We start from the raw sequence: 11,904 nt of genomic DNA on the forward strand, positions 1-11,904 counted from the left end.
GACTATGTAAAGGCATTTGACTGTATAGATCACAACAAACTGTGGCGAACTCTGAGAATGGGAATCCCAGAACTTGACTGTGCTTACATGAAACCTATACTTGGACCAGGAAGCAGCCATCAGAATAGAGCAAGGAAACAACTGCAAGGTTCAAAATTGGGAAGGGTGTGTGCCAAGGATGTGTCCTATTTCCGTATCTTTTCAATCTATATGTGGAATACATTATCCAGGAAGCTGGTCTCTATGAGAAATGTAGCATCAGTATTGGAGGTAGCTCATAAACAATTTGCGCTATGCAGGTGACACAACCCTGCTTGCTGAAAGTAAGGAGGACCTGAAGCACTTGCTGCAGAGTGTCAAGGACTGCAGCCTTCAATATGGATTGAAGCTCAACATCAAAGAAAACAAAAATTCTCACCACTGGGCCAAATGGCAGCATCATGATAGATGAAGAGATTGAGATTGTTAACAACATCAGTTTGCTTGGCTCTACAATCCACACTCCTGATATCAACAGCTAGGAATTAAAAGGATGAGTTGCATTGGGAAAGTCTGCTGTCAGACACCTCTCCAAAGTACTAAGGAGCGACGATGTCAGTCTGGAGACTAAGGTGCACCTGATAAAGGCCATAGACTTTGCAATTACTAGGTATGATCAGAAAGCTGGACAATGACTAGGGATGATAGGAGAGTTGAGGCCATTTAGCTGTGGTGCTAGAGAAAAGTATTGAATACACCATGGACTGCTAGGAGAACAAATTTTTCCTGGAGAAGGTGAAGCCCAAGCTGCTCCTTGGAGGCAAGGATTCTGAAGCTTCGTCCAACATACTTTAGACATGTTGCAAGATGGGATCAGTCCTTGGAGAGAGATGTCATGCTTGGGAGGGTGGAGGGACAGCACAGGAGAGGAAGAACTTCAATGAGATGGACTGATTCAGGTCACAGACTGGGGTAGTGGGGGTAGGTGTGTTGGGGACAGTAAGATTGGCACAGGATAGAGCTGAGTTTAGTGCTGTTTTACATAGGGTCACAATGAGCTGCAGACGACTCGATGGCACATAACAAGAAATGATTTGAAATGTTTCAGTCTGAGCCTAGGAATTTAAAAGTGCATCAGTTATGGAATTTAACCTCATAAAGAACATTAATTGTTTTTACCTTTACAAAATAGAATCTCTTAGAGAAGCAAGCTTTCTGTTGTAAAAATACACTGCAATAATCAGCTTTCTGTGTAAGGTAGCCCATCTTTTGAAAAAAAAAATCTTAGAAGCACAATTTCTCTATCAGAAACTGAATGCATATTCAAGTCTGCTATCTCCAGCCAGACTAACATTTGTAGTAACTATCACTTCTTGTCCATACAAAGAACATGTAAGTTTTACTGGGTGTACTAGTACACTATTGTAACATATCAACCTGGCAGGCAAGATTGAGTCATTGTACTTGTAGTTTGTTCATATTATGTTTCAAATCAAAGTCCAGTCAGGGAGAGAAAATACATTAACAGAAAAATTGAAGTAACAGTAAACACTGAGTAGGTTTCAATGGATTTTCTAGACTAAGTCCAACTTTAAGGTTTCAGTAGAATTTCCCAAAGTGCAACTAGGAAGTTGTCTAATTTTAACCCAGTTGTCCAACTTTCAGGTTGGAATTTGGGGGCCTTGCTCAAGTGTTCCAGAAGGGCTGGAAAAATTAGTTACTGGAAACCGTGGAAAAGTTTACCCTGACTCAGCTGAGTTAGAATAAACTCTACGACAACTGTTTTTAGAAGATAGGGACAGAATTCCCACATAAAGTAAAGCTAGCAACTTTTGCCACTCCAAGCAGGATTTTACTACAAATCATGCCGGTAGGAATGTTATGTCCTCTTAATATACTGCAAGCATAAAAATAATTGTCTTCAAGTCTGATCCTTGACTTGGAAGAAACATGTGCTTCATGGCTTTTCTCCTCCCTTTTATCTCATCATGGCATAAAGGTGTTTCTCTTTATTAATAATCTTCAACACCAGAAGTAAAAATAGAGGCTCAGTATGTGCAATCATGTTTTCTATTCCCTGTCCACTTTTGAGGCACTACAGTAAAGGGTTGCCACTAACAGAACCTTTATACTCCCCTCTCAAAAGTTCAGGACTACGTTTACTGTTGAGAGTCTAAAGACCTTCCAATTCTGCTTAGACAATCACTAGATAATTTTGCCACTCTCCCTTCTTGTCAAGATGGCAGCATCTGCCTCACTCCAGCTATTTCTCTTCCCAAGAAACCACAACTCAAGATTTTTAGAGTAGCAGAATTAACTTTCCCAGACAAAAATACTAAGACAAAGTCACTTAATAAAATGACTTGGGAGTAACAGAACATTATCTAAGCAGTCAAACATCAAGTCTTCTTTAAAAGATGACCTTCTACAAACAATATACCTTGTGGATACACTATTGGATAAAACGTGCAAACAAAGTCATCTTCTATGATCTTGTACTCAATCATTTAAGACAAAGAAGGGTTAAGTTTGAGGGGTGGGGGGACAGGCAATACAATCAAAAGCTGTGACTGCAGACCTATAGTCTAAATCATTAATTTTAAAGAAAAACAAATAAGTAGTACACAAAATACTAAATTCTTTATTTTTATGGATAATTGTCATTAATACAACAGGAAGAGCTATGATTATAAAAGATACTAAAAACCCAGAATTGTAGCCTGTAACAGAAATTCAAACCTGAGCTGAACACTGATGAGAATGTTAAGACACCTGGGCCTATTTTGATTTAAGAAAGAGAGCTACTAGACTTCTTAAAATTATTGTAATTCAGAAAGTTAAATTCCAAAGTTGCTACAATGCACTGGCACTTGACTTGCTCTTAACATTTGCTTAAAATAACAGCAATTATCTAAAGATCTCAAAGGTGAAAATAAACTGTTTCCTTTTAATTAGTAAGATATAAATTGAGATTTTTGTGTTGGTACACTACAATGTGATTATTTGTCCATATAAATCCAGAAGGTTGATTCTTTTAGAGCACAAGAAGCTAAAGTCAGGGATATGGAGATGAATCAATGTTAAGCCATTATAATTGTAGAAACCAACTAATAATGCCACCACAAGTATTTATAGGAATGAGATATGGTTTCAGTTCTTAGTTTGGCTTCTGTAATTTATTTTACTAAGAATTTTATGATAAACAGGGTAATTTTACTCCTTTAATAAGTTCATAAGCAGAAAAGAATAAAAGAAAGCTAACAGTGTTGATTTAGAAATCTGTGAATGTGAACATTTTAATGTGGTGAATCTTTAATTCATATAAGACGTTTATTAATACACTACAAAACTTTACAAGCAACATAAAAATATCTAATATGCTGAATCCCAAAACAAAAGGAATTATTTTTCTCTCCCTTTTATTAAATCATGCCTTCCACAAGGTCCTAAAACAGTAATCAGTGGTACATGGCTGCACTTTTAACACAAGCCATAAAAAAAGTTTCTGGTAAAATGTTATGAGGCTCCTTCAAATGAGGTCAAAAGGGCACCTATTTTCTCAAAATTTATTTCCACTTCTCTGTATGCCAAGCTATATTTTTAAGAACTCAGAACAGCTGGACTCACATAATTTGTTTAATAATGTAATTATATTCCAGTATCTTGATGGCTGGCAAGGACCCAGTACTTATGTGTTCTACTACAAGGCATCTCCAGTGGACAGTCTTTTCTATAAGAGAGCTAAAGCAGTGTCCTTTGTTTATCGGAGACGAGCCACTGACTTCCTTCCAGAACCAGCTTTCCAAGGTGATACTAAGTGAGGTTTTGATCTGATATTTTTGCTCCGGGTTTTACGTGGTTTCTCTTCTTTGTGCACCTTCATGTGCTGCCTGAGATGAGAGCTCTGGCTGAAACATTTGCCACATTCACTGCACTGATAGGGCTTCTCCCCTGTGTGTGTTCTCTGATGTTGAATAAGGTGGGAACTCTGGCTGAAACATCGGCCACATTCATCACACTGATAGGGTTTTTCTCCAGTATGAATTCTTTGGTGCTGAATGAGATTTGAGCTCTGTTTAAACCTTTCTCCACACTCATCACATTTATAGGGCTTTTCTCCTGTATGGATCCGTTGATGCTGAATGAGATTAGAACTCTGAAAAAAACTTTTTCCACAATCAGCACATTTATGAGATTTCTTTCCAGTATGGATTTTCTGGTGCTGAAAAAGAGTTGAACTTTGACTGAAACTCTTCTCACATTCAATACATTTATAAGGTTTCTCAACCAAGTTTCTTCTCAGCCTACTCAAACTTGAGTCAAACCGAGCTGTCACTCCCCATTTTTGACGCTGCCGCGCTGTTTTGCGTGGGTTCTCATAGCCTTTTCCTTGGTTTGAACTCCGAGAAATACCTCCTTTAGTCTTTCCTAACTTCATGGTGAAGAGCTAAGTCCAATTTCTGCCTTCCTCTGCACAACTGTTATTTTGCTTTCTTGGGCTGAAATTCTGAATTTCCTGTGTACAAGAGAACAAATGGTAAAGACAGGTTATCTGCTAACTGATAGACCTGAATGCATCTCCAGACAGGAAAAGCTGCACACGTATTTCATTTAAAATGTATTTAAGAAAAGTGAACAGATAATTCTGGAGAATAATACTTGTAAAATATTTATAGTAATTCAATGTTTAACAAATAAATGCTTCTCACTCTTTATTAAATTTAAGGTTGGAACTTTCTTCGGTTAGGAGAGGGCACTGATGAGTAAAATAAATTAATTAGATATAAGCTTTTATTAAGCATTATTAAAGAAATATTTAATTTTGGAAAATTAAAGTGGAGACAGAATGGTAACAGATAGGAGAAAATCCACAAAATAATTAAAATTCAGCTATTAAAAATAACGCTTTATTATTTATTATCAAGTTAAACTTCTATTTATTCATTCAAATGATATTCAAATTTGAGAAGAATCAACAAACAATACTTTATAAACATTTCTAGTTGTTCTTTTTTGTTTAATCATTTTATTTTCATAACTACAGAAGACTGACTACTTGTAGTAGAAAATGTTGTGAAAACCAATAAAAACTCATTGCCATGGAGTCATAAGTGACTTATAGCCGACCTTCCAGTGAGTTTTGGAGGATTTTAATTGCAAGGGAAAAGATTGCTCCTTTTTCTCCCTCACAGTACCCACAGCTGGTGGATGTGAACTGCATGCCTTTGAGTAAGTCACACCACTATTTACCACTAGCCCACCAGAGCTCTGTGGCAAAAAGAAAAACCGTAAGAGGCTTCCTGTAAGTCTATTGAGTACATAACCGAATAGAAAAATATGCATCCTTTTTTCTTCTAGATTTTAATGGTACAATAAAGAGGGATAATTCACAAAGAACCTGAATTATGAGGATTCCAAAAGAAACTATTTACAATTTAGTAGAATGAATACTAAGGGAAGAAAAAAAAAAAAGTATGTAGAAGCCTCAAATGAAAGAAGAATAAAAAAATGAATTTTAAAATGTCTAAATACTCCAAAAATTTCACGTAAATAATTTTTACTTATGTATTTACAGGGCAATGGTGATTCAGAGGTAGAATTATCAACTTTCATGAAGATTCCAAGTATGATTCCAGCTAATGTACTTCAAGTGCAGCCACTTTCTAGCAGGGTTCTGCCAGGTTTTAGCCAAGGTTCTACAGTAAGTTGGACTATGAAGAAAGGTGACAGTTTGCTTCTGAAAATTCATCTGTGAAAACCTATGGATCACAACAGTCCAATCCACAACTGCCTAAGGGTATGGTGCTGCACTGGACAGTGTTTTGTTTCGCTGTCCATGGATGGGTCACTGAGTCTAGGGTGGCCTGACAGGATGCAGAATTATTTATAAGGCTGATTTATAGCTGTTTAAAACAACTGCTATAAACAAACTTAGGGGGTAGAGGGACACCCAAACTTCAAGTAAATGGTAATGTGGCAGAAGCTAGGACTAAGGGAGTAATGAATCATAAGGTCTATTTTTCCCTACACTGCCATCAAAATAAGAATTACCCTGAGTCTCTACATACAAGCAAACAGTGAAAACACAAATTACCTTCTTACCTAAGTGTTTCTTCAAGTTTACTGGTACTTTAACTTAATCTAGATTATTTTGTGATTCAACGACTCATTGCTATTGAGTCAAATCTACTCATAGCTGATCCTCCAGTGGATTTTAGAGGTTGTAAATCACACAAGCAGATTAACTCTCTTTCTTATGGGAAGCTGGTGGATTCTAACAGCGTGCCTTTGTGCTCACAGCAAAACTCCTTACCAGAGCTTCCACAGATCCGCTACAATTAAGGCAGTAATGAGCATTTAAGGTAGTAATGAGCAAATGGGAAATTATTTAAAATTACAGAAAGAACAAAATCGCTTAACATTAGTAAATACTTCTAGAACAATTACCACACACCAAGAATTGTGTTAAGGGCACGGCACTGGTATTCACAGCCCCGACCCTAACTATATATAAAATCTTTTCTCTCAGTCATGTCTTACATGAAACTCTAAGCTTATGTAATTAACCTAAAGCACTGAAAATGAGGATATTCTAGCTGACAGGGTCGCCTATATGCCGAACACTGCACTATCCTAACGGACACCGAAGCTCAGAGCTGGTAGACTTCGCCCTGGCCCTGAACCCTTCCTTGCCTCTAACTCGTCCAGAGCAACGCTTCCAAAGCCACTTTCTGCGCTGCGATCAATAGCAAATGCGAATCCTGTGCTGAACCTGAGCGGAGAGGGGAGATGACTCCATCCTGCTTCCATTAAACAGGGGCGATCACAAAGCACTTCCAGGGCCCTGGAAGTTTAAATCAGTCATTATCTGTAGAGCTCTGTGACTAAAGGGGTAAGAACCGAGCGTCAACAGCCCAGTTTTGTCCGCTCTCGGCCAGTTCGCTACAGCGCGGCCTGGGATCCGCTCCCCGGCCGCGGCCCTCCTGCCAGGCCCGACCGCCACGCCTCACGGATCCGGGCCCTGCGCGCCCGCCGCCTGCCTGACTCCAGTCTGTCCCACGCCACACTCCTGCCATCTGCCTGGTGAGCGCCTGCCCACGAGGCAGCCACGGCAAGACCCACTCACCACGCTGGGGTCGGCCGACACCCTGCTGCCTCAGCAACGCGCTCCACTCACCGGAAGTGAGCGCTGCTTCGTACGTCACCGCCTCCTAGCCTTTCTAGGCACGTGGCGGAGCACCCCTCTATGGTCCCCGCTCCCCCGAAATCGGGTTGTTTTATTCTACTTGCATTTTTAAATTTTTTTAATTAAAAACTCTACGGGCACTTAACAACAATAACAAAGTTCATGAACAACGAAAATATTTAATATCTTATTTTTAGGCAAATATTATGTGCGTAACTTGTAGTTCTTTTCCCTCCCTAAATTCTTATTACGATTTGAGTGAGTTTACATAGTTGTTTTCCTCCCCCAATAAATCCTTCATGCACATTTTGGTCCATAACATTAATTACAATACACACAATGTCTGATTGTCAATTCATTGCATTTTGTCCTGCTTTTTCAACAGGCAAGAAAGCAATACATCTCTCCTTATCTCCTGACTGCTAGTACCAAGGGTGGTGGCTGTGGCTCCAAGTAAGTAAGAGAAAGTTTTTAACAATTTCAATTTTTTCTGCATGTATCATGATGTCCAGTGGTGAAAATTTGTGGTTTGATATTGAGCTGGAATCCATATTGAAGACGGTAGTCACTTTCAGCAAGCAAGGTTGTGTCATCTGTAGAACAAAATTTGTTGATGAGACTTGCTCCAATCCTGATGCCACATTCTTCTTCATAGAGTCCAGCTTCTTGAATTATTTGCTTAGCATATAGATTGAATAGATATGGAGAAAGGATACTGTCTTAAAGCACACCTTGCTTAATTTGAAACCATGCAGCATTCCTTTGTTCTGTTCAGACAGGAGTAGTTCCTTGGTCTAGGTCTAGGTTTCACAAGAGCACAACTAAGTGTTCTGGGATTCTCATAGCACATATGAGCCACTGTCATTGTTTTTACCGTTAAATTATATTACAAGTTGATGATAGTAATTAGAGAAGGTTGGTGGACGCAGTTGCCAGATATCCAGGACAGTTTGGAAAAAAACTCAAGAACAAAAATACTTTGCTAGTTTTGAACCATGCAGTGTTTCCTTGTTGGAAAAAAAAAAACCCCACACAAAACACATACACACAATACTTTGCTGGGCGTGTTTGTCCTATTCCTTTGAAAGAGTACATTTAGGAACTTATTAGTTCAAACTGGCTTATTTTCATATTGCAGATAAGGGTGGTTCACCCGATATTCCTGTGCCTGAAAACTACTGGGTCAGTCACAGAAGGCCTAGACATATGTATTTGCAGAAAGTAGGAAATGTAATTTTAAATAAATGAATTTTAAAATATTTATTTATATTGGTTTGCTTACAAAATTCATATACATTGTGTTTCACAGTATCCTTCATTCATATTGTGTTTCACTCCCATGCATTGTGTTTTATAAAATTAATCACCATTGGACCTTGTCCATCTGTCTTTCCCACATCTTTTCTATTTCCTTCACTCCATCCCTCCTCCCACCAAACCTGTGGTTTCATCCCACCCAACCTCCCCCTCTTTGTGTGTGTGTGTGTGTGTTGGGAGAGGAAGAGAGATACAACTCCAGCTCTTTATTTGGTTTTGAAAATAACATGTCGCAAATAAGGGCTGATCCTTAGAATAAAAAATGAGGACAGGTGATCATGGCCACGGAAGTCAACTTGGAACTGACTACAGTCCCAGATACCAAATACAACCCAGATTATCTACATGTATCATGAAAGAGAAAGAGATCATGATGTAGCCACTAAACTTTTTTTTTGGTTGGATAAAACTGCAGCAAGGGCTAATAAGCATTTTAACAAGCAACCTTAACATATGGAAACTGCTGTTTTACAGATGAAGACAAGCAACTTGGCCAAAGTCACACTTCTAAATGGCAGAGGCTGACTTTGACCCAGACAGAGAATTTGGCTCCAGACTCTACATTCTTAACCTCTAAATACAAGCATATCTCTGAGATAAAGTGCTAGGTAATTTTTAAGCAAATTAAATTATTTAAAGTGATCAGACATTTAAAAGGAAAGATGAGGCAAGGAAATGGGAGAGACCCACAGGTCAGAAAAGACTAGTTATGTCACCATCAAATCCTAGTAGAGTCCTTCTTTCTTGGGACTCTTGTCCAAGAGCAGCCAGATACTAATGGTTGACTTTCTGGGAAATTGCATACCATGTGTCTGAGGCTCTTAGTATTTGAAGGACCATTCTAGAAAAAGCACGTTTGTAAAGTGAGGGGAACACCCCCCCTTTTATTATGGCTTTTACTGATTTTTACTATGCACTCTCCTTTCTGGTAGATAGGAAGGCAGGCAGGCAGACAAACCAATGTGGTCTTGGCAGGGTGTGCTGCTGCTTGGCACACACTGAACAAGCAATCTGGTCACATCGTTGACCCAGGTGCAATCACAAGCCAGTCTGTCTCACCTATTGCTTTCCAGTTGATTCCAACTCATAGAAACCATCTGTCAGGTTTCTGAGACTGTCAGTCTTTCTGAGAAGAAACTGCCCATCTTTCTCTTGCCAAGTCACTAGTAGTTTCAAACTGCCAATATTTGGCAGATAGTATGTGATTATCACTATGAGAAAAGCAAGTTGGTTTTGAGCCCTTCCTTATAGGCAAACAAACTCGCTCTTTCCTGGAGTGGTCTATTTGTTCAGTCAGGTTGATTTTATCCTGGTCTGTTTATTTCCCCCCCCCCCGCCCCCCGGTATTTGAGGCCTGCCTTGAGAGGACAGTCCTATATCAGAAGTTATTCTGTGACAAGAGAGCTTACTTTGTACTAGTTGCTGATGAGTTGATTCTGTCTCAGGGCCATTGCATGTCACAATAGAATTTGTCTTGCAGAGTTTTCAATAGATAATTTTTTTGGAAGCTGATCACCAGGTCTTTCTTCTGAGGTGCCTCTGTTCAAGTTGCCAAGTTTCATTTAATAATAGTCTTGCATTTAACCATTTATGCCACCCACACAAATCACAGTCTTTTACTTATTATCTGAGATTTGAGTAAGTGAACGAACAAGCATATACAAAATATCTGGGGGCCTAGAGAAAAAAGCTGTGCTGCAATCAGAAAGTGTGTATTTCAAATCCACCAGCTACTCTGCAGGAGAATGGGCAATCTCCTCCTATATAATTTACTGCATCTGAAAAATCTGCTGGAGGGTTAGTTATGAGTCAATTGCAACTTAACACAACAGCAAAAGCATTGAGAAGGAAAATGAAACTCTGCACACAACAGCTGGAAACAACAGATCCCATCACAGAGAGTCTGAATTGAGGTGTGAGGTGGACTTAAGCAGCACCTTTTCAGAATACTTCTAAAAACCAAATATGGCACTTAAAGATATGTTTGTTAACCCTGCAAGTTATTATAGAAATGGCTATTTTCCCCTTGCCTGTACGGCTTTTAGTAATTTTTCTTAAGACATAATTTTCAGCAATTAGTTATAAGAACATACTTAAATGGGCTTTGTTGTTATGTGCACCAAGTCACCTGCAACTCATAGCGACTCTATATACAACAGCCCTTAACCCTGCTCTATCCCTTGCCAATCTTATTGTCTCCGACACACCTATTTCCCAGTGACTGGGCCTTACATTAGAAAATATTGTAACAATTCTTAAAAAAGATCAATGTGTGTAGAAGGGTTTCTGAGTTTCCATGAGCTGCTCAGCTGTGGACTGAAGATGTCTTCTCTCCCTGGCCTGTGATGCCCACTCCAGCTCAGCCTCAGGCTCCTTCTGGCAGCTCTCCTAGCTCTCACTCCACACTGTCTGGCCTGGCTTCTTCCCAGGATATCTTGAATGATGGCTGTATAGTGCTCCAATCCCTTTGTCCCTCCAAGGCTGAGCACAGGAACTGGTGTTAGGACAGTAATCCACCCATACTGAACAAATTGAAGGATAGTTATTTACCTCTAAAATTCTAAGTTAGGGATTTGGAGTAAAATATCTGAGGAGCTCCTGCTTCAGTTCATTTCCCACCCTCACTTAGCCTCCTCTCATCTGAGAGATCCTGTCCATCCTGATGATAAGATCTTTGTGTATTGTCTCATCACCCAAGGCCTCCACCAGTGATTCCTATTCTGTTTCTTATGACATCTTCTCAAGCTGGACCTTAACTGAAGGGCATACACAGAGACAGGCATTGATCCAGAGTGGTGGGCTGTGGTTCAGTTTTGGATCATATGCCAAACAACATTAATTAATACTGCAGAGATGGGAGAGGTTAGAGGTAAGAGCCAGATTAGATACAAAAAGAATAAGAAAGCCCTTTCCTAATTTCTTCAGTTCAACCATTGCACAACAAAGTTGAAGCATTGCAATCCATAGGGATTTTTATTAGTTGGTTCCCCTAGATCATTTCTTGAACACCGAGGAAATTCTGCCATGTAAGGAGAATACAGACATTAGAAGTGTGGTCACAGCTTCCTGAGGTGTTATGTCACATCTTTCTCTAATGATTCAGCTGCCTTGATAGTACAAGACAGAAGCAGGAGGAGGGGGCCCTGGTGCAACGGTCACTTTGGTGGGTAAGAACCGAATGCATGACTGTTCTAAGTCTCTCTGACCCTTAAGGTTGCTGGTTGAGTCACCTCCATGTGCTCTGGACACAGAAGCTTTCCTATCACTGGAGTCCTTTATGGTTCTTTCTACATGTACCATTCACAGAGGCTACTGGGATAAGCATTTGAGCCTTTAGTTGCATTTGCTTTAGGTAAGCACTTCAAGTAAATAGGGTAAACTGTTGCATAGTTTTGCAAAGCTATTTCATTCTAAAAATTCTC

General features: G+C 39.5%; 1 protein-coding gene across 1 annotated transcript; it reads right to left on the bottom strand.

Moving 5' to 3' along the window:
• Window positions 1-3,711: 3,711 nt before the first annotated feature.
• Window positions 3,712-4,424, bottom strand: LOC102868186 (zinc finger protein 22-like). Its single transcript, XM_006897724.1, has one exon. It carries the CDS (start codon window positions 4,415-4,417, stop codon window positions 3,740-3,742), a length of 678 nt encoding a protein of 225 aa, XP_006897786.1. The 5' UTR covers window positions 4,418-4,424; the 3' UTR covers window positions 3,712-3,739.
• Between the last annotated feature and the right edge of the window lie 7,480 nt (window positions 4,425-11,904).

The sequence above is a fragment of the Elephantulus edwardii genome, unplaced genomic scaffold (genome assembly GCF_000299155.1).
Source record: "Elephantulus edwardii isolate Elephantulus edwardi_28Jun2011 unplaced genomic scaffold, EleEdw1.0 scaffold00213, whole genome shotgun sequence".
NCBI lineage: Eukaryota > Metazoa > Chordata > Mammalia > Macroscelidea > Macroscelididae > Elephantulus > Elephantulus edwardii.